The 24,008-nt window shown below is 42.8% G+C and overlaps 1 protein-coding gene across 1 annotated transcript; it reads right to left on the reverse strand.

Moving 5' to 3' along the window:
* Window positions 1-5,571: 5,571 nt before the first annotated feature.
* IQCJ (IQ motif containing J) lies at window positions 5,572-23,275 on the reverse strand. Its single transcript, XM_062005742.1, has 5 exons — window positions 23,267-23,275; window positions 17,370-17,434; window positions 16,430-16,510; window positions 12,719-12,873; window positions 5,572-5,588 (listed from the first exon to the last, which is right to left on the reverse strand). Exons 1-5 carry the CDS (start codon window positions 23,273-23,275, stop codon window positions 5,572-5,574), a joined length of 327 nt encoding a protein of 108 aa, XP_061861726.1.
* Between the last annotated feature and the right edge of the window lie 733 nt (window positions 23,276-24,008).

Here is a 24,008-nt window from a genome sequence, read left to right on the forward strand (position 1 = left end):
CAGTCTGGATCAAGCTGATTCTATAAAGTAATTTGTTCTTGGAATATGACCAAAGGAAACAGACAGATGACATTAAGAGGTCAACCAACCACATAGTAATTTACACTTAACGAATTCAAGTTATGACTAAGATTTGATAATGCCTGTATGGAAAGTTCATGTGTCATCCTAATGTTAAAATTAAGACCTTTGCAAAAGTAGCCAGGGCTTCTAAACTGCGAGTTTGAAAGCGAGTTTGGGTTTAGTGACGCTGTGCTGGGGACAGCTGATGGCATCAGCCTCCTCGTTCTGCTGCTCTGGACTGTGTTCATTCTGTTTAATGAGGACTGGGGCTGGAGGGATGCTGAGCTGCTGGGCAGCAGGAAGAGCTGCCAACCCTCCTTCTCAAAAACCAGTGCCCATGTGGGCTGGGCTCACCTCTGCCATGTGCAGAGCAGATGGGAAATGAAACACTAAAAATAAGGCACTTCTCTGCTGCTCCAATTGGGGCTCTTCACTAAAATTATAATGGCTTCTTTTTTTCCCATTGTGAAATAATTCACTGCTTTGAGCAAAATTGTCCAAGAAAATAAGGGCTTTTGCCTTAAATATCTTCCTTTGGCAGAACTGTTCAGAACGTTCTCCCTCCTAAAATGTCATATACATCGTACTAATGAACTTTAGTTGACCCTAAAAAGTCATTTCATACACATAAGCAGTAAAGCTGGCTCAAAAAAACGTAGTTATTGAAATAGATTTAGCATCTCTCCAAGATCAGGACGATGTTTGCTGAGATTCACAGCAGCAAGAGAAACAGCTAAAATAGTTGGGGTAAAAATACACTTTTCCAGTATATTTAATCATAAAAATTTACTTTATGAGCAGATATCAATACTTTCCACTCTGGGAGGGTGTAAACTGAATATGTTTGGAAAGATAGACTGTTCTGTAATAGACACCATTAAAATGATGCTGCCACATTTCAGTGTTGATATAGCCACTAATAGACTTTGATAGATCTGGGTCTGGCTCTTTCAGTAGGGTTTTCCCTACAGAGTAATAAGTTTTATTACATATATTTTATATATTTTATTCCTCCTGGTCCTACTAATCATGACTGTATAGTGTGTTATTTAGATTTCCTACATTTTTTTGCCCCTTTTTGGTACCAGAATACAATTAATTGCAGCGAGGGAAGTTAATTGCCTCAGGGAAAACCTGTGGTTGGAAACCTCTTGGTTGCAAATAATTTAGTGTTGGAGACATAGCACACAACTGATAGATGGAAAAATTAAACAGCAACAGTGGTTGCTGGAAAGACAAACAATTCTGCAATCTTATCTTCTCTGCAGCAATTTGTACCCAGCACTGGAGGAATATCATAACAAATCCAGTCTTGGAGCAGTGTATGAGATGACAAAAGCAGTTGTGGCCAAGGAAGTGGTTGGGATAAATGGATGTGTTACCTGTAAGATGCTGCCAGGTAAGAGCAAACTGCAGAGAGCCTCTGCTTAGCTTTTAGTGTTTCCTCCCTTTCCCATTCAAAAGCCATTCTCATTTCTCTATACTGCTCAAATATTTAGCTCTGTAAATTTCCCTGACCTCAGTCTTCTGCAGCACTGTCTCCAGACATGGGAAAGGATAATGACAACAGACCTCTCTAGTCTGGATTTACCAATGCCTGCTCTTCCCCAACACATCCTAGGAACTGGGATTAGTCTGCTTTGCTGTATTCTCTCTTTAACCATGCTCAACTGTCATGGACAACAAAGGTACAGAGCTGGGATCCCAGAGTCTCATTAGTAGCTCTACATATTTCAACATATTTTGGCTGCACATCATAAACACACCTGGTCTTTCCAGGCCTAAAGAAAAAAATCAATCAGACCTTTTTCAGATGGAAAAAGATCACTCCCCAGAAAGGTTGCAAACACCACCATCAAGACTCACTGGTCACAGTGAGCATTTGTCAGGGCTACTGGCACATCACCCACACTGCCACAGCACATGTGCTTGCTGGCAAATGACAGTAGAGCAATGCAGCTCTCCCACCTCCAGCTCTGTTCTGCCTGAGAACAACAGCAATTGGAAATAAAAGAACAGACAAAGAGGACATCTTATAAAATGGTGAAATATGATTTGGGAGGATGTTCCTCAATTAAATGATATTCTGGCTTTTCAAAGTGTTGCCACGGGGTTGCAGAGAAACCCTCCAAGATCTTCTATAATGACCTGATTCTGCTCTCAACTCACTTCATTAACCATTAGAACCCTTCGTTACTATTATTTACATTTTTGGGGGCATCAGCTTGGTAAATGTGGAACTTCCATGCTGTGGGAATGAATGAGATATTGTAGATAAAACTATCTTAGAAGACATTCAGTATTCAGCCTAATCTTCTGAAGTGGAACGAGTGAAGTTCTAAACTAAACCCGCTGTCATCAGTGCCAAGCAGAGTGATCTCATTGTGAGTCACCACTCCACAGCCAGCCCCCCTGTCCAACAAAAAACAACCAACACCACAATTACTGTCAATTGTCTCAAGCAGCATTCCTGCAGAAGCATCAATCAGAAACCTCTTGTTGGACATTTTGTCATCAACCAAGATAATTTTTGAATTGATCGTGCTTCTACTCAAGTGCAATGTATCAAATTGACTAATCAGATCAATAGTCAACATTCAACCTACACAACACTAAGTAAAAGAGACCTATTGGCATTCTGCAGAAAGGAATTGAGCTGGCCCTTTTGCAGCCCCGTGTTTAGAAACCCCGTGGGACTCTACTTGTAAGAGAGTTAAGCACACATTGTCATTCTGGATTATTATGTGTACACATACATATACAAACTCCCCACAAGAACTATTTCTACATAAAATCCCCATTCAAAAGATAAATGTCACATTAAGCCAGAAGCACTGTGTATTCTCTGCTTACATTTAGAGCTGAAATTATCTGAAGCAAATTAAAGAGACTGAAAATAACATTTGTTTCCACATTCACTCAGTTTCCAACGTTATCTTACGGCCCACACCAGCATTAATGCTTCCCACAACATCATCAGCTATTTGATTTCTAATTAAGCCCATTTCACCCTGATGCTGGGTTTGTCTTCCTCATCTTTAATTATGTTTCCATCTACGTTGTTCAAGAGAAAATGCAAAGATTTGCATTTTTGCATCATATAGAAATCTCATTGTAAATATTTATCAAGCAGGTCTTTCCCTCTGCTGCTGTTCACAGCTTGATGGAGGGAGCATTCCCCACACCAATGCTCCTCTTCCATGTAGGTGTAGATTTGTAAATGCAGGAGTGCTTGTTGGGATCACACTGCCTTACAAAGTTTGGTGACTCCACCACAACCTATGCCCCAGACTTTGGCATAAGCACAGGTATTGCTTGCAGATGTGGGGACCTATACACACACAGAAGCTACAGGTGATTTTTCTGCTTTCTGAACCAAATCTCAATGCATCACTGAGCAAAATGAGTGCAGCTGTGAGGTACCATGTCAGGGAGGAAGAACAGCAAAGCAGTCTGGGCTTTTAGTGGCAGAGGTAGTTCCCAATCTGATCTTTTCCCAACTGGATCTGTCCTTCCTGTCTTCATATTACATAAAATCTACTCTCATTTCATAAACCTCTTAGTTTTGGACTCATTTTGCTATGAGGGCTCCACTAATCCATTCCAGACAATCAGAAATAGAAATAATAATTCTTCATTTGAACTTCCAGAACAAAATAATGAGATTTTCTGGCACAGGCACCAGTATTTTACTGGAGAGAGGTTTGGTTTGCAAACGTGTAACGTGTTATTATCATTAAGAATGTTAATATGTTTATCACAGTTAATGCCTCAGATTCTTTGTAATATTGAGTCACAGATTCATAAACAGTGAATCAAGTTGTGCTTTCTGTTTGGCACTGCAGCTCCTTTTGCTAATAATCACAAATCATGTTTGCTGCTGGAAGTTCCACCTAAACAAACTATCATCAGCCAACGCTGCCTGGTTACTGCCAGAGGTAAAAAGCTGTTTTACAAGCCCAGCTCGTTCTGTCTCCTACCTTAATCCATATCTGTTAAACTGATGCAGGATTGCTGGTGCTTGAAATTGCTACTCTGCTTTTCAGAAGAACACTCTTTTCTCAAACACATCCCTCCCACCAGAGCTGTCCTGGGCTCAGTCTCAGACAAGGTAGGAATTCTGTTTTGGAAGTTGGAGCTATTTTTACTTACCCAAACGTGGGACTCTAATTTTGTCAGTGTCTCTCCTGCTTTTTGTTTTTTGTTGTTTTTCTTAATGTGTTACTGTGTACTCTCCTATTTAAGCAAGCCAGAAGGGCAGGATTGGTGTAGTGAGGAAGCAGATGGAACTGAGGAAGAGAACAGAAAAGACTACAGGGGGAAAAAAACCACCCTGTTAGCATTAGTGGGAAAGCATTAGGTGAGGGTTGTTACACCAAGTGAGAGGGATAACTTGCAGACTATTTGCTGTACTTCTGTCTTGCTCTCAACAATTTCACACAGGAGGAGAGTGTGAGCAGTGGGTTAACTGCAGGGCTGTAGCAAGGTAGGAAATAATAGCAAGGGAGGAAAAATAGGGCTGGGGGAATGCACAAGTGCTGTGGTGAAGGAAAAATGTTTCTTTCCATCAGTGCAGATAAATGTCCCAACCTACGTGGCCTCCTTCTTAAGTCAGTTATTAAAGCTGATCTTCAGAGCATCCAAGGGAAACCAAGCTTGAGGTGATCTCTGATGCAATTTAGTACAATAAACAAACTCCATATTCTGTGTCATTATGTCACAGTCCTGTGTCAGAGCAACAACTACAGCTCAGGATGGCACTGACGTGCAGACTACCACAGCCAGTTTTATTGGATAACTGAGGGAGCTGGGAGGAGAATAAAACCTACCCTTCAGCTTGTGTGCCATCTGGCACAGTGTCTGGGCAGGAAAACACTCTTGATGGCATCTGGCTTTGCCTTCTACCACTTCCCCTTTATACCAGTCAATTGAGAGCTCCTTTGAGACAGGATACAGCAAGAAACATGATATTCTCATGGCTGTAATAAACAGATTTGGTTTTTCTTAGTGACATGAACACTCCTACAATTCACTACAAGTGGGGACAATTTACCTACAATCCAGAAGATCCAAGACCCATCAGAATGTTCAGGGGGGAGATGTCACTATTGCAAGTCCTTTCTTTTGAATCTTGAAGGCAGTATTTTGACTGAAGGCAGGTTTCTTTTGAAAATGTCTTATTGAAAACTATGTCAGGCAGAATGATGTATGACTTTCCATCAGTGTGAGAAGAAAGGATGAATTAAGGGACTGACAGGATCTCTTAAGTCTTGTATATTAAGTTCTGTATTTTTTTCTTCATTTAATAAAGCTTTGATGATCATACAAAAGAAAACTGAAAATCCCAATGCCCAGATACAGGCCCTGGAAAGCTGGGCACTGGCTTTCAAGAAGCTTTAAACCTGCCATGATGGAGCCTAGGTTTTACCCTAGACCTTTTTCTGCTTCTAAATTGTACTGCATTGCAGTATACAAAGCCAAGTTCTTTTCAGATAAAGGTGACAATGTTTATAAATACATAATGCCTGGGAAAAAAAATGTCCTGAATGTTTTCTAAGCCATAAGGTGTCAGCTTCTGGTACAGCAAATTAAATGTGAAAACACATGATGTTGTCCAAATCTCTTCTTTAGTAAACTCCACCTTTCTGAACTACACTGTAGTCCCAGATCACTACTAAACCAATGGAACACATTTCATCCAAACAGGGCAATGTTTAAAAACAACATCTGTTAAAAGACTGCTGATAGCTAAAAAGCAAAGTAACAGTTATCAGAGTGAAATCATTTTCAGTGAGCAGCATGTGGTAACAGTGTGGCTGTTTTTTTCCTTTGTTCCCTCTACAGAAGTTTGCAAGTTGTGAAGAAAATGTACTGAACTGCTGCTTTTCTGGAGAGATACCCACCCACACATTAAGAGTACTTGCACATTGTAAATTTTATGATTTAATAAAAAATAATCACTTCAATCCTGCCCACAGTGAGTAGTAAGGAATTTTAGTAGTAAGTCTGCATTAAAATGTTACTATTTCAAATTGGTAGGATAGAAAATGATATACACACAGGATAAATGTTGTTAGTTAGCAAAGCTCCTTATGCACCATTATTTAAAGTGTGCCAAATCTACCCCTTCTAGAAAAAAAAATCAAACACCTTGCATCTTTTTATTTTGCTGCTTTGCAAAGGATCCCTCCCCAATAGCAAACATAGTAAATGATCTACTCATTCTTACTAAGAGAACAAGCTTTTTAACCTTGCAGTCCAAATTCCCCAAGCTACAGAACTCCAGACAGATAAGAGGCTCAATTATGAACAGAATGAACTGCAAACGTTTTTTGCTGTTGTCTGCATTATCTTTGATTCAATATTATGCTCCAAGTATTTCAGTCCAGTTCCTACTTATCACTTTATAGAATCACAAAAAGAGATTGAGAGGCAGCTCTAGAGGTTACCAGGTCCTTATTAACAGCTCAAGCAGGATCACCTGGAGAAGTTTGCCCAGAATCATGTCCAGATGGCTTTTGAATATGTCTGAGGACAGACTCTACAGTCTCTCTGGGCAACCTGTACAAGTACTTGGTCACTCTCACAGAGAAAAAGCACTTCCTAATGTTCAGACAGAAACTCTTGTCCTTCAGTTTGCTCTTATGTTGAACAACTAGGAATTAATATCAGGTATTTGGTGCTGTAATTAACTTGAAATGACATTTATTGTCAATAGTATCCTTGTAAGACAAAGCAGGGATCTGCTCTATAACATGTATTTGGTTTGTGTTGTACTTGCATCTAACTCAGTTTGTGGTGAAGGGGGAAGATCTTGGAAAATACTTTCTGTAACATCAACCAATGGAGAAAGGGTAGAAAAAATAACCATATGGTTGCATTTGGAAAAGCAAGTTTCCCTCTACTCTGCTCTGGTGAGGCCTCATCTGGAGTCCTGTGTCCAGTTCTGGGATCCTGAGCTCAAGAGGGACAGAGAACTTCTGGAGAGAGTCCACCAAGATGATCAGCGGAATGGAACATCTTTCATACAAGGAAAGGCTGTGGGAACTGGGGCTGTTTAGTCTGGAGAAGAGGAGACTGAGGGGAGATCTTATTAACATTTACAAATATCTAAAGGGTGGGTGTCAGGAGGCTGGGACATCCCTTTTTTCTATAGTAGCTAGCAACAGGACAAGGGGTGATGGGATGAAACTGGAACACAAAAAGCTTCACTTAAACATAAGAAAAAACTATTTCAGTGTGAGGTGAGGGAGCCCTGGCACAGGCTGCCCAGAGGGGTTGTGGAGGCTCCTTCCTTAGAGGTCTTCAAGACCCACCTGCACATGTTCCTATGTGATCTGATCTAGGTTGACTAGGGGAGTTGGACTAGATGATCTCTAAAGATCCCTTCCAACCCTTACCATTCTATGACTCTATAGCTCTAACAATACTATTTCTTAGCAGAAGGCAGCTTATTCAAGCACTGTGTTAGAGGAAGAATGGATCATTCTGCAGGATCCGTTATCACCAGCCTGATGAACAGCAGAATGAACGTTATTAGCAGGAAAAGCTCGTGTTTTGGCAGCCTGCCTGGGCAGGAATGAAGGCAGGGTTAGCAGGAGAGGGGCATCAGTAGGCGGCGGCGCATCCGAGCGCCCGGCGCGACCGCGGGGTCGGGGGCGGCCGCTGTCTGCGGTGCTGAAGCCCCGGCGCCGCTGCTGTGCGCTGTGCTGAAGGGCCGCGGGCGCTGAGCGGGACGGACCCGGAGGGCTGCGGGGACTCCGGCTGCTCTCCCGGGAGCTACAGGAGAGTGGGAGCGGGCTGACGCGTAATTTCAATCACACACAGTGGAAGCTGCTTCTGGCCAGAGTGGAACCAATTAATTTTGTTTCCATGCCAGTGTTTCAGATTAAATTTTTTTGATGTTAAGCTAATCGAGATGCCACCACAATTCTGTAAGAACTCTGGGTGCAGGTATGTCTCATGGCAGGTTTTGCATGCTGGTGAGGATTATTAGGCTTTCTGTGGCTTTCCCAGATTATGTCTTTGTGACTGAATCATTTAAAGAGACAAGAAGTCAGCATGAAAGCAGATTATAACCACAACTGCATGCCAGAGGGTCATATCTGGCATAAGTTTTTTTTCTTAGTAGCTATAGATACAGTTGTCCATTTAAAGAGGGAAAAGGTAGCAGCTGTGTGCCACATAGGAAGGTAAGCTTTGGCACTTTTCCACACAATAACATGAAATAAAGTAACTACAAAGAAGAACATGATTTTCAAAGCTGTTCTGTGACTTTCTCCTAATTTTTTGATTAAAAAAGAACGTGCAAAAAGGAAACAAAATACAATAAACATGGCACAGATACTCCTAATACAATACTCTGATAAGTGATTGGCAACAAATCCTTTCCAACAGTTATGAAACTACCTGTACTACACATATGCAGTAGGAAAATCCTTTCTTTGCTAACCTACAACACAGTAGCCAAATGAGAAAAGTCTGATTCCCATCTCATCACTCAAGTTGTATCCTTTCTCTGTCATTCTGCCCACTATATTAGTTTCCTCCTGGGAGACAAGCTGAAGGGAACGTTGTAGACTACAGCACAAAGACTTTCTTTCCTCAATGTCAAGAATGATTTATCTGTTTGTAAACAGAAATCATGACCTACTACCTGATAATTTGATCTACCTGAAAGCCTCTTGGATTAAGAGGGCAGTAAGGACTCTGGCAGGAACCTAGAGAACTAATAGTGCTTTCACTCAGCACACATGCATGTCTTGAGACCTGTGGCTTAAGATAGTGACATGCCTCGTGAGAGTCCAGTATGTGACAGAGAACAAAGCAAAATGAAGAGGGGGAATCGTTTAAAAAACCCCATGATGTGAAATCTCATTGTAAATATTCACAGATCATCATCATTTTATCTTTAAAATTATAGAAAGTTGGATTCTGGACTTCATCAACTCCACAATGTCTGTAATACTTCAGGGTTAGTACCATTTTTTTTCTGGTTCTGAGTTTCTGATTGCTTAGTACACTACTTTATTCTTTTCTTCTACACACCTGATAAGGGATTTTTACCACTTTGCCTGGTGTTATGTCATGGCAGTTTTAATAGAAATGTATGTCGATTGGAGAGGAATCTCAAAGAAGAACATATTCAGTGACAAATAGTCAAACTGAGCACTTTATTAGGTATACAAGTATGTCTAAAGCACAGAAAACTTTCCCAAGAGATGCACATGTTACTCTCCAAGTAATTTTCCAGAACAGTAATCATTCATCTTGCTCTTCCAATCACTGCTTCCCAGAAAAGGCTTACTGATCTTTGCTTTCCTCACACTATACTGTCTGCAAACATATTTATTTTAAAAGTTTAGTAACAGACTGACTGTTTTCCAACTACTTAGAACTGTTCAAGACACTTGTGATCAACCATTATAGGTTTGAATTAAGTTATCCATTCTCCTCTGTTGCCATTCTGACCAAGACTTAAGCCAGAAAATAAAGGTGATGCCAGTCAAAATTAATTAGTTAAATGATGCCTTGTTTACCACCTGGTACCTTTGAGCCATCTAAAGAAAGGACACACATAACAGTAACGAAATGCTACCAAGATGAGATGCCCAGGCTTCAAGGGCAAGTGGCATATAAACACAGCCTGAAGGAAGAGTCTTTTCCCCTTAATACCCACAAAGATTCAATGCCACACATTCCAGAAGACACCACAGTTCCTCTGACATAAAATCAAGACAAAATTTCACTCAAGAAAGCTGCTGGAAATTACCAGGACCTGGAGACAGTGGCAACAATAAGGAATTATTTTAATAGTGGGTCTTTATTTTCTCCTGCATCTGTTAGTTTCTTCTCTATTTGACAAGTTTTTCATCTGTATTTCATTTTTGAGAGCAACAGTTTCCTGCAGTCATGAAAGCAGCTAGCTTGATCCAAAACAAGTTCAAACACTTGATTCAAAGGTATTATAATTAATGATTTATCAAGCTTCTAACTCTTAGAATCACACAATTAGGTTGTTTCTCTGAACTCAAATATGGTAACCACAGCTGGTAGGGCTAAAATACAGCTTTTTGAAGCTACATACATGAAAGATGCACATAGTCTTCAGCAAGTCAAGGGAAAGCTCACATCATCCTCTATTAATGAACCAGTGATGAACTGATTGAATACCTGGCCAGCATCTCACATTGGCCAGAGGCAAAGCCTCTTTGCTTAGCTATCCCCACCTCACTGTTAACAAATGGCTTTTAAATGTCATATAAAAGCTTCTAACCATGAAAGCTGTGGTATGGCTGATTAGAAAGCAGCCCTGCTGCTGCTGAGTAACTGTTACTGGTACCTCCCTTTCTCCTCACTTCTCTGAAGTTCCACTATAATAGCTTTGTGCTTCTGCAGTTATTTTCTTGATTGAGACAACAAGGAAATATCATATTTGATTAAGTCACAAAGTTTTAATGATTATAGACTAATAAGTGTCTCCCTATGAGGAATGCACAGCTACTGTCAAGGTTCAGCTCATCACTACTGACTCCTCCTAGGGGTAGTGCTTGCACTGGTGCCCTGTCCTCTCACCTTGCTCATGGGCTGACAAAAAGCCTCATACTTTCGATTTTGGGTGATTTTTATTCTGGGTGTTCAGGTTTTTCACTGGGTTTCAGTTTCCTATGGATTTAATTATTTTTTCCTACTTCTGGTTTGGATGTTTTGTCTTGTTTTTTAAGGGAAAAGTTTCAAGAGCAAGAGAGGAAAAATGTTCCATACTTCCATGATGTCCCACAGAACATTCTGATACAGACAGAAAAACATCTTCAATCAATATGGCTGGTTTTAAATAGTTCATGAGGACTTGGGAAAATACAAGAGCAGTTGCTTGGAGCCACAGTGCCTCATCCAGGAACTGAGGACCATCCTGCTCATAAAAGTGTGTGTCCCTCACAGCCTCAGGTATTGCAATAATCAAGGTCACAACTAATCGACTGGGTTTTCCTTTGCCTTCAGAAGTGTCCCCTGCTTTTTCAAAGGTTATTGACGTGCTTGGCTCTGGTAAAGCAGAAGAACATACTCCCATCGTCTTTTGTGTTAAATAAGTAGGATGTAGAAGTAGAGGCGAGTGGGTGTCGCATTAATGCAAAATAAATAACAACTCTAAGTATCCAAGCTTAATTTCTCCACAAATATATAACTCCCAGACGGAGTCATTTAACCTCGAAAGCCCCGAAAGCACTGAAAACGCATCATTCAAACGCGGCTGCTGATGGAGAACCTCCAGGAGCAGCCGGGAGCCTCTTGCGTGTGGCTCGCAGGACCTCTTGTGGTAGCCGAGTGGCTGGCTCGGCATTCCCACATCCCCAGCCCTGCCCCGGCAAGGGCCAGCGACTGACATTCATATCCAAACATATCTGTCTCCTTAGAGGAACCTAACTCGCTTTAATACATGAGATACTGGTGTACAACCCAATACCGCAACATCATTCTTCATCCTGGCCCCCAGCTCTGAACACATCTAAAAGTAAAACACTGCACTCTCAGTCTAACCATGGTGTCACACAAATAGCAGCTCACCTAGCTTCAGTGTGAACCTCATCCCGTGGAGAAAAGAGTCAAATTGGCCCTGAAAGTCTAAGACCAGGGTGCTTAGCAGAGAAAAGCTCCACAGGTATCTGTGAGCCTGCCTTGTGCTTTGCATTAGGTGGCATTGCTCCAACTTTGCAACTGAAGTGCCTGAGTTAGACATCTCCTCCTTGCACAGGGACTCCAGCTACTTAAAGACTGCCACTAGCAACGATTTATGGATTTTGATAGTGAACTCAAAAGCCACGAAATATTGTCCTGTGACTGGTAACAGACCTTCCTGACCAACACACACTCCTAGCAAGGACTCAAACACCGTGTTCACACCATTCCTGCACAGCTCAGCCAAACAGTGGGCACATCCTTCTTTTTATTTAGCTGCTCTAACACACACTGAGGCAAACTTCTATCTCCTGTTCTACAGTTCCCTCAAATCTGATGTATTCTGTCACAAAGTGGAAACTAATATTTATAGGCTCTACATTTACCTACTGATATCTTGACCTAAAAGATCCCACCCAGAGACAGTCTCAGAGACATTTGTTTTCAAAAATAATGGCTCTATGTTTGGGGTTTTAGCTTAGAGTGACCTTAAAATCACTACAGCCTCCAGCCAGTAGTCTGCTAGGTACAGGACTATTGATTCCAAAATCAAATCCCGTGATTAATTCCTAGATCAACTCTTCCAAGTCTCTTTTAGAACAGCAAACCAAAGCAAAACAGCTCAACTCAAAGCCCCAGATTTATTTGTAGGAGAAGCACTACAATTTGGGGTGCTTTGGGAAATCCTGACCACATGTGGATCCCTGCTTTTGGCAGAAGAACATTTGGAAACACCTTTTTTTCCCATCAAAAGCACTGCTAATATCTGATAAGAACCACTTGTAACATGCACAGTCACACATTCAAATGTACCTATAAGAGGCACATCTGCTTGCAGGCTCATTTGAGACACTACTACTCCCCCCCAAATCCCCTCCTTTCATGACTAGCCCAGAATTTAGCTTTCCTTTATCCAAAGTCCTAGAAAAGAAGCCAACAAAATGCAATAAAATAGGAAGATGGGGTCCCATCTCTGAACTCACCGGTGTGCTGCTGTCAGAAAAGGTGTTCATGCTGATGGACCTGCTCATCTTGCCCGAGGAGAGGGAGGGTGGGGAGGGACTGCGCTTGTCCAGCTGCTCTTGGTGGGGCAGGTCCTGGCGCTGCAGGTACTCACGCCATGCCCGCTGGATGCTGTGGCAAACACCAAGGCATAGGGTTGGGCGAATGCAGCAACAAAAAGGGTTTAAAGTGTGTATCATAGAATCATAGAATGGTGTGGGTGGAAAGGGCCCTGCAGGGCTCATCCAGCCACTGCTAAAGCAGGTTCCCCGTGATCAGGAGGCACAGGAACATGTCCAGGTGGGTTTGGAAACCTCCTGAGAAGGAGCCTCCACATCCTCCCTGGGCAGCCTGGGCCAGGGCTCCCTCTCCTCAACACCAAACAAGTTTCTCCTCCTGCTCCAGTGGAACTTTTTGTGTTGCAGCTTGTGCCCATTACCAGAGACACCAGAAGAAAGTGTCACATCGTCCTCTCAACACTCACCCTTTAGGTACTTATAATTGTTGACTAAGTCTTCTTTTAGTCTTCTCTTTTCCAGGCTGAACAGCCCCAGGTCCCACAGCCTTTTCTCATAAGGAAGATGCTCCAGTCCCCTCAGCATCTTGGTAGCCCTGTGCTGGCCTCTCTCCAGCAGTTCCCTGTCCCTCTGAAGCTGGGGAGCCCAGAACTGGACACAGGACTCCAGATGAGGCCTCACCAGGGTAGAGCAGAGAGGGAGGAAAACCTTCCTCAATCTGCTGGACACACTCTTCTTAATACACCCCAGAATACCATTGACTCTCTTGGCTACAAGCTCATGTTTACTTTGTCATCAAGCAGCACTCCCAGGTCCTGAAGAAGTGGTCTGGATATTTTTATCTTTTTTTTTTTTGTGCACTTTGTTTTCCAGTTTGGATAACAATCATTTATAACTACCCTCTGTTAGCATAACTGGAGCTATCTGTTAAGTTGCAGCAATTCTTTTACTTCAAATCCCTAAACCTGCATAAGTGATTTAACTTCGAGGCTACACACAACTCAGTGATTCTCTTACATCTTGCAAGCAAAACAAAAATACACAATTGTGTGTCTAAAAGAATGATCAGCCTTCAAAATCCTGTATCAGCTTTTAGACTGTGTGGTTGGAAATTCTGAACCAAACCAGTATCCTTTAAAACCTCCTCATCTTTGGTAGCTGAGGACTTGAAACCTCCTGCAAAGCAACATGTGGAGATTGCAATAAGAGCTCTGCTTCCAAACTCTAAACTTTGACCAAGTTCCCAAAGTCTGATGTGAAATTCTGTACAGTGATTCAGTTTTCTGGGTGGTGGCCGAGCTGAGGAGCTGGAGGCTGGGGAAGCTTTCAGCAGGTGGCAGTGCCGGACCGCCTCTGCCTTTCTGAAGGTGCCAAGGGGAACAGCGAGAGATGCTGGCACTTAAAATTGCGTTTACAATAGTGATGGCATCAACACCAAGTGTTTGGGTATTTGCATACAGGGTGATCTGTGAACTCTGCAGAAAAGCAGAGCTAAATTCTGAGCTGAGGCTCAGCAGCCTTGCTGCAGGGCAATGGGCTAGAGAGAGTTTCTGTTTAGGTTTTTAAGCAATTCAGAGTTTATTCACTGGGAGGTCAAGTCAGTAAAGTCTTCAGCAGTACTCCTGGGGTGCTCCCTGGGTGGAGTCCCAGCCCAAATCCAGTCTGGCTTTGCTTCCATCCAAAGTACCTGCACCCCAGGGAAGTGCAGAGTGCAAGCTCCTTCCTGAAAGAGTCTTCCATGGGCTTTGTGGTTCAAACCAAAAGGTCCAAAACCTTTGGTGTAAATTTACTTTATTATAGAAATGCTTTTCTTTCTTTCTTTTTCCCCCCACATTGCCTTTTTAGCAGTTAAGATCTCATTTCTACTCCCACCTCCCTAAGCCAGAAAAACATTTAGCCCCCAGACACAGCTGAAAAGGCATTTGATTACATACTGGCACATCTAATTTCTCAGCTTTGCAGCAGGAGGAGGAAGCTCAACACCAGGACACCTACAACTTCTCACTGACTGCCTTCCATTCTGGGAATTCCAGACAGTGGGAAGTGTCTCTTGGTGTGTCATTTTTCCTGGTCAGGCAACCATGCTCTCAACACACATGGCATTTTGAACATCTGAAGGCTGACAAAATCATATATGTCTATTTTGTTTATTTTTCAGAAGACCAGCTGCACTTCAGAGTCAGGAAGGCCTGGGCTGTTCTCATACAACAGCCTTAAAACAGACAGAAATATCTACTGAAGCTCCCAAAACACAAGTGCCAATGGAGGAGCTTCCAGTGAATGCATTTGGCTTTAAAAATCCTCACATCTTCACACCTTGAGCATTCAGATTCTGCATTGGTTTAGCTTCAAACTTTACTGCACAACACAGACAACTACTATTTATATATTTATATTATTTGTATTTACATTTATCTTCCTATTTTAAAGCTTAGGAATGTATCAACATTAAGTCAGAACTACCCTCCTGGAAAGTTCTTTGTAAATGTGTTCTTTCCTCTGGCTTATGTTTGCAAGACTTAAAGACAGTGCCTGGATTTTAATTCAAAACTTCATGTCCTTTTAATATTTTAATCTAGCATGAATGTTTTAGCATCCTGTGCAGTGAGTCAGCTGGAGCTTCCCAACTGAAAGTGCAGTCCAATATGTAATGTGGCGACACACACACTTCTGGGTAAAGCTGTACCTTTCATGGCAAAAGTTTATGACATCAGAGCTGGGGGCTTCATCATCAGGATGTTCATGTCTTTGATGCAAGTAAAGCCATATGAAACTTTGGCTGTCTGCTGGGAAGGCAAGAGGCATCCTGTTGGTGCAGATTCAGTGCCTCTGGATGGAGCTGGTGCCTGCACTAGGGCTGGGGGAACAATGCTGGAAGGGGAACAAAGATGAATCCTCTGCTCCCATAGGCACAGGGGTAAGTTTAAAGCTACATCCCTGGCATTACTATGTGTATTACAGCACAATCAGAGTAACTGAGTGCTTGGTAAACTATACAACATGTAAGAAATGTATAACAAAGCCCCCAACTGTTGCCTCTGGAAGCTGAGGCGTTCATTAGCAGAACACAGCAACGCTTCTCTCTCCCTTCCAGGTGGTGCAGCTAGGTGTCATGCATGTGCCTTGGCTGAGTGCTAGCAACTATTTCCCTTTCTAATAAAACCCAGCTTTCTTAGTGTTATATACAGCAGTGTTGCACACCCCAGCCCAGGAACCCACACCCCCCCAGCCTGACACCTCCATCCACATGCAGCCCGAGACTGTCCTTTCTCACAGAGGAGCTCTGTGAGTTGCCTGGAGAGCTTTAATCAGGTTTCACATTAAATGTGAAAAATACCACTGAAGAGACTTGTACTTGCTCTGTGCTCTACTTCTCCACTCTAGGATGTTCTCTGTATATGTGAAAGAGTGGCAGGTTCTCAAATACTCTTTAGTTTCACAGAGGAAATGACAAAACCAGTACAGCATTGAAGTTTAGTATTTGAAACTTAATTCAAAGAGGATATTTGTGTTCCTGAGACAAAGAGCTGAGTTATCATGCTAAATTGAGAGCCTTATTATAATTAAAGTTACCCAGAAATCCATGACAGAGACAGTCTGGGTTCTGTGGTTTGAGAATCAGAAAAGCTCATCTGCATTTAAAGGCAGAAACGCCAATCTTCATTACTCACATCTTCACTTTTGATTCCAAGGGCTGTAAGTTGAGGTGATATTTTTCGATGTTATTTTCTTCATCCATGGCAAGCTGATGGCTGTGGAAGAGCAAAGAAAATGGGTTTCATGCATCTCAGCATGACATCTTTGCAATCACTGCGAATTAATTCTGATTTCTTTGACAAGAACATACAAGAGCTGCTTGTTCTAAGGTGCTGCTCTCTTTGGAGGGAGGCAGCTGGGTCCCTGAGTCCAGCCCCACTCAACAAAAAGTATGAATTTGGATTCAGTTTCCACGTTGGAGTCTACCTGATTCTTTGCACTAAACCTTCCAGATGCCACAGCTCCAGAGAAAGACACTCAGCAAAGAAGCTGCTGCAAATAAAATACTCCACTGGTAAATATAACAGATATTCTTGCTAAATTGACTTTCATCTCTGGGGCTGCTTTTTGAGAAGCCAGAGAGTAAAATGGAAAGTAACAATGGTAATGCCAGTAGCAAACCAATTACATCAGCAAAAGCCAGACAGGAACATGAGGAGAGGATTCTCTGTAATAGATGATGACCCAAGAGTTGGTGCTGCAAACTGATGGCTGTGAGAGAGCTGGGAGATAAAAATCAAACATTCTGGGACTCTGCTTTGGATGGGACTAGCAACATGAACGAAAGGCCTTTGCATGAAGATTTGTAAGATTAGACCCCAACCTGTGGAGTTATTTTGAGACTTTACTGGGCACTTTAATTACATCATTCAATCAGCAGCAGCTTTCAGAAATTATCCTCCTGTAACTAAAAATAAGAATTGTTTATTGGAGAGGTGCAAAATCTTGACTATTTAGTTTATTACTAAAACATAGTGTGCAACAAAGAGCCTGTCTCTCACAAAGGGCTTGTTGCCTTAGTAAAGCCATTTTGCTTCACCACATGTGAGATACTGCAGAAATAGCACATTTTACCTTTGAAGCAAGTCTTTGCCATCATTGACCTGTTCCAAGGTGTGCTGCAGCCTTTTGAGTTCTTCCTACAAGGAGAGAAAAGAAATCAATTCAAAGTGCTTACGGGAAGCCTTTGGTTGACATTGGAGGTTCCTGCTCAGCCTCAAAGCTTTATGAACCAACTGCTAAACAAAACGGTCCCTCAGGTGATGGCTATGGGATGGCTTTCAGATCCAGGTGTCCAAAATAACCACAAAGAAACCAATTTATTTAGCAATATGTCCAGAACAAGTTTGAAAGAAAACATCAGACCCAACAAAAATCATAAGCAGAGCAAAAGAGGAAAGTGTTCTTTCATGGCTCAGGTGTGTGGCTGCTTTCATTCGAGAGGAGATGGTCTTGCTATAGGTAAGTCAGTGTCAGCTCATACTTTCAGGCACTTTGTTCTGCAATCAAGCAGTATTCCACCTCATAATTAAGAGAGTCACTGACTGAGATTTACAGCCTGATGCCTTTACCAGGGTATTTGCATCAGATCCTGTTTCAGCAGCAGAGATGTCACAACTGTAACTGCAGATGCATCTGGGATTCCCTGCATCCATGCTAATGTCCTGGGAAAAGTCTACCCATGATGAGATTTGGCTTTAAAACCTGAACTGTTACTGGCTGTCAGGGGTTTATTGTTCAGATAGGGTGAAGGAGAACTTGGAGGTAATGAAGTGTGTGGTCCAGGGGAGGCAATTCCTGTGGCTGGACTTTCTGTGCCATCGGAGGCCACAATCCTATGTCGTGCCCTGGCATTGTTGGGGCACACATGCACAGAGCACACACCCCCAGTCTCCTCAACAACAGCTGTCCTCAATAGGACATCCTTATGATAGCATGCAAAGACCATCACCACCCCAAAATGCAGCGATCTGCCTTCATTGTGTTTGTGGATCAACTGTTTGGTAACTAAACAACAGTGGAAGATGAGAAGTCTGTGCGAGCCACAAAGATGTTCACTCAGGACTTCTTTTAGCTCATTAAGTTGGGAATCAAATGTAAAAGCAAATGCTACTGAGAATCTGGAAGGGGAGTAGTTTACTTTACACCTGTCTTGCATATAGATACAGGATTCCCAGCAAGGCTAAGAACATTAAAAAGGCAGAACAAGGATATTTTCATCTCGTATATCTTATCTGGGGAATAAATCAAAGATTCTTGCTTCCAATAAGACTGTTGCAGTCTCCAAGAGCACAACAGAGCAGCCAACTCTCCCTTCTGCTTTCCCAACTGAAACCAGTTTTATGAAGCAGAGAAATTCCATGTGGTGCTTTTTAGTGCTGTACAAGATTCCATCCTGTTTGACACGAAACAAGATCGCAGTTGGTAGCAGCTTTACTCCCGATGCAGCTTTCATTTCCTCCCAGCCTCGGAAGGACTATTACAGCAAAACACAATTTATGCACAAACTAGATTTGTCAAGATGACAAGTTAGATGTTTCCCCAGTCTTTGCCCCTCTGGGTCTCTAATTGCAGCACCATTTTGCAGACACTGCAGCCCATGAAGCTGTGTGTGATCACTGCATGTGTTGTGGAGAGCCCTGGCTGCTGCCTGCTGCTCACCAGCCACTGCAAATAATCCACTCCTGAAACTTTCTATTGCTGCCTGTTCTGAGGAACATCCTCCTCTGGCAAATTAAAGAGAAGCAACTTCCAGAATTGTTTTCTCTGAAGCACAGTTCAGTTCAGAAGATAACCTTTTTTTCTCCCCTATTATTCTGCTGGTCCTTTTTTTTCCCCAGTGTACCCCAGAGCTATGGACAGTAATTTAGAATGTGAAAACAATCTGCAATTGACTTTATATATAGCTTAGGGTGACAAAACCTGCATGACTTACATAAATCATTTCTTGTGTTTGACATCATTTTCTATTAACCTCAGGGTGAAGACAGAACAAAAAAAACCCCACAAAACTCCAAAGTAAAAGCCAAAATTGGTTGTGACACTTTTGACTAGTCAGTCTTTCAATTAAACATCACTGGACAGGCTTTATAAAAGCCATAACACACGGCAGCTACAGAAGGGGCATAGTCATGTTTGCATAATTGGGAAGAGAAAGAGACATAAAATCCATACTAATTCCAGTTTGGCCTCATTAACCATGAAGTATGGATTATTGCTCCTTGCAACACAATTTATGAGGCTAGCTGTGCTGCTGTGCCCAAGGAGAGGGGTTCAGACACTGCCCTCAGCCCCTCAGTATGCTAAGTGCTGGGTGGTACCAACAGCCAGGATGCTGCTGCTCTTCCAACCTGCAGCCTTTGGAGATGCAGCTCCCAGCTGACACCAGGAGTGACCCAGCTGCAAGCTCAAACTTCAGAAAATTAAACTGGAAGAGATCCATGCTCCTGTTGGAGAGCATCATGAATTCTGGTGCCTTTGCAAACCTGGTTATAATGGAAACATTTGGTTTAATTTACTGCAGTTTTCCTTTTCCCACTTGTGTTGAACACAGACGTGAAGAGCAGTCAGGTAGATCCACACACAGAGAGACCAGAGGAAGAAAAAGCAATGAAAGCTTCAAGTGCAAGACCAGTGGCAAGAGCAAACTAAAGTGTCCTTTTCTAGTCTTTCACATGTACACTCTGCTTATTCATGAATTCTTTTTCCAGCTGTAGAGCTATGCTTTTAGGAAACTAGGTTATTTTAATGACTTCATCATTGCCTGGAACCTTACTGGGCAGAGAGACCAAGGGATTCCACAGACTCTTACCACAGAGAAGCCTGGGCAAAAACAGTGTCTGAAGCTGCACTGAGCTGGCTCCCAGCACAGTTCACACATTATGATAGCCTGCTTGGCTTTTCTGTATTTAGTTGGAGAAAAAACATTCTGTGTCCCTCTGCCTTTTTCCCTGCCAATCAGCTGTGTCTGGCTCCACAGCCCAAGGACAAGCTCTCCATGTGCATGTCCAGCACGATGATTTAACAACCTCACTCAGCTGTCTTCTGCAGTTTTCAGGGTCTCTTTTCTTTAAATGGAGGGGCCCAGAGGTTGCTGTAGACTTTGTTCTTCATTTGGGCTTGCACTGAAATGTCACCTCTCATTTGACTGGCAGTGGAGGTGACAGCAGCCAACAGATATGAGGTCATCGAGGCAGGCTCAGGCACAGAGGAGCAGAAATCCAAAACAATCTAAAGGCAATAGTTCCTAAACTCCTTTTCAAGAAGTTTGGTTTTTAACAAGACCAAATTATTCTAAGGAAAGAAATCTGTAGATGTTAAATCATACCTAGATAAATATTTATCTCCAGGAGCTGGAGATGATTCCTTTGTGTTGCTGTACCCCCAAGCATCCATTCAAGTCAGCAGAGCTATTTATAGCTGTGGGTTCAGACTAGCACAGAGAAATCAGGGCAGAGGCCACATATTAAAAATTAATTTTCAAAGTCCTTTTTGGACATGTGTGCTATTGTTTCAGTATCTTTGCCCAAGAGGTCTGTCTCTTGTTGCTGAATGAATATATAACAGTGCTTCCCGAGAGGTCAGAGAGATGGAGATGGGAAGAGAATGCTCTGTTTCCAGTAGAACCCTGGCCCAAAAATAGCAGGGAAAAAAGGATGAGGTCTTTTTTCCTTTTTATAATGAAGAGTGAGTGTAGTAGTTATTCAAACATGTGAGTTTCTCTGTTTCATTGGTGGCCTTCCAAACGTTAATCAAAAATGCATTGATGGTGATTTTTCTATTGTGCAGAAAATCTTTCACTTCCCTGCATTTCCTCTTCTCCCTCCTTGCAAGTCACTTGATGAAACTCCTCAGGGCCAGTTTGAGATCCTCCTGACATAGAGGCTACAGTGGTGGGAGAAACCCTATGTCAGAGTGGCACAGGGGTTCTGTTGGAGCAGGATGTGTCCTTTGTGTTGGGCTGAGGGTGCTGGTGAGCACAGGGAGGATGCTAGAAAGGAGGTGGAGCATCAGCATTGCCCAATGCTGCCTGAGTGAGATCATAGCATTGTTTTGGCTGGAGAAGAGCTTTAAGATCATCAAGTCCAACCGTTCACATCCCATTGTCAAGCCCAGCACTAACTCACATCCCTCAGCACCTCAGCTTTGGGATCCCTCCAGGCCTGGGGACTTCCCCACTTCCTTGGGCAGCCTGGGATGGGCTGACAACTCTCTCAGGGTATAAGCTGTTCCTCATCTCAAATCTCAACCTCCCCTGGGGCAACTTGAGCCCATTTCCTCTTGTCCTGTCATTCATATGGGAGAGAAGAGATCGACCCCCACCTCACCACAACTTTCCCTCAAATTCAGCAGAGGAGAACACAGCCCAGTCTCTGCCTTGAAGGAGAGCTCTGTCTTGCCAGCCTGCTGATGCTACACAGGGAGGGAGTTAGTGCCAGAAGCTTTAATTTGGACATATAAACCAAAATCACCAGAGCTTTCAACCGCTCTTACCAGCAAACACATTCACCCAGTTCATCACTGCAGAGACGTTACATTTAAAGGCAAACATATGAGTTCTTCTCCACAGCACTGACACAGGCATGTGCAAACCCAATCACTCCTTTCCCAGCACAGCCTCAGAAACGATGGCACAGCTAGGGCAAGCACAATTGAAGACAATCTGAAGTCAGAAAGTGCAATGCCTGCTGCCACTGAGACCAGAAGCTGTGCAGGATGCATCCTCTGATCAAAGCCACCTGATGCCTCTTTCTGTCACCTATTAGGAAGCCAATTTATAGGCTTTAACATTCTCACCTCCTGCCATTTTCCAATCCTGTGCTCATCAGAGATGGATGCAGGATGATGAAGCTCTCTCTGCTGCTGCTCACCTCTCTCAGTCCATCGCCCTGGTCCGAGCACAGCACACACAGTGCTAAACCACCTTCAGCACCAGCTTTCATCCTTGCCATTCATAGTCCAGCATGGAAGGAGCAGCCTCAGCTGCTTTTCAAACACCCCAGTTGCTTTTGGTTGCTCAAAACAGCTCACTGCCAATGTTATTCCAAGCTGCTCACACCAAGCTCTGCTGTTACCCATATTTTTAAGACTATTTTCCATTTAACAGATAATTCCCCCCCTCCACACACCCTGTTCTGTGTCCACAATGGATGTTGAGGTTTATTTATTGTGTATTTTTTCATTTTATTCTTAGTCATGTATATTTTGCCCTGTTTTCCCAGAGAAGACCATGGCCCCTGTATTAAATTATGTATAGTCCTTGTTCCAGTCTGACAAGGCCTGTCAAGCAGTGTGTTAATTAAGCCTCTTAGCAGGAGACAATGAGCCTAAAGAGGATAGAAAGATCAGGATCCTTTGCAGTGGAGGCTTTTACTTGCTACTATTTTGGGCAGCCATTCATAGTGGCATGGAGACACTGCTGCTGTGGGAAACACTGGGTTACACAAGCAGCTCCTTCAAGCTCCTGTTCCCTCTCAGTACACAACTGGTGTTGTGCAGCATCCCTGGTGATACCTATGTGCCCATTATGGGGGTACATCAGAGGGACAAGGAGCCTCAGTTTGGGCAGACACAAACCAATCTGCTTTAACTCCCCTTTCAAAGCTGTATGGAGTGTTCTGCAGCCCGTTTCAGAGGGCAGGAGAGAAAAGCTGATGTTGCAGATGGAATGCACTGAGAATCCTGGAAAGCTGGTGACTGATGGTGACAAATGCTTTATCTTTTGGAACAAAAAAGTCACATTAGATGACTTTTGTATATTGGAGATGGGAAGGGGAATGCCCTATTTTATTTTCCCTGGCAAGCAGACAGAGATCTCAAACACTTGAACTGTGAACATTCAAGGAAAGTACATTAACTGCCCAAGATTAACATAGCTACAGGGGCTCTGTGATCCAGAGCTGTCAGAGCAACTTGACAGACCACTTTACAAAAATTGTGCCATCAATAGAGTTACCTAAACCTACTTAAACAAGTTTCATTTTCAGATTTAGAAACAAAGTGTGCATTAGCATCAGTGAAGTGGGTTATTTACTGCACAGAGTCACAGCACTGTCACTCAGGTCAGATCCTGCACCCTGGCCTGCCACTGACCTAACAATGGCACCTCAGCTCTTTCCACCTCTTTTCTTGTCTGCATCTTATCCATTTGGGTCATGACACCTTCAAGAAAGGGAACAGCTCTTACTTTTTTACTGGTGCATCACAGCTATGATCTTGATTATGTAAAATACAATGTGATTATTAGCTGCTAATTAATAGCAAACAGCTTCAGGCTCTTCCATCAAATACTACCTATGCTTCTTTCCATGGCTCACCTTCACTGCAGTGGGACTACAGGCTCTCTGCTGCAAACATTTACCCTGGTAAGCATGTGAAAGCTCTGTCCACACACTCATCTTTCCAAACAAGCCAAAGAAGGTGTCAACCAAAGCCTAAGGACTGCTCAAGGAAGAGTGTGTCATACTGAACACAAAATGAGGCCAAGAGTAGGAAACAAAGGGCAAGAATCACTGAAATGTTTCAGGGTGGAAAGAGGTTGCCACTACTCAGAGTGGCCCTGAGTGAGTGGATGAGTGTGAGGTATCACAGTGCTTCAACACTAATGATGCTGCATTGATGCTTGCACTAATGATGCAAGCTTTCTGAGGCTCTAGCTGACAAATGGAGCACATATGGGAAGAGTAGCCATTAGGCAATTAACTCCCACAGTTT

This window comes from Colius striatus, chromosome 12 (assembly GCF_028858725.1).
Source record: "Colius striatus isolate bColStr4 chromosome 12, bColStr4.1.hap1, whole genome shotgun sequence".
In the NCBI taxonomy this organism is placed as follows: domain Eukaryota; kingdom Metazoa; phylum Chordata; class Aves; order Coliiformes; family Coliidae; genus Colius; species Colius striatus.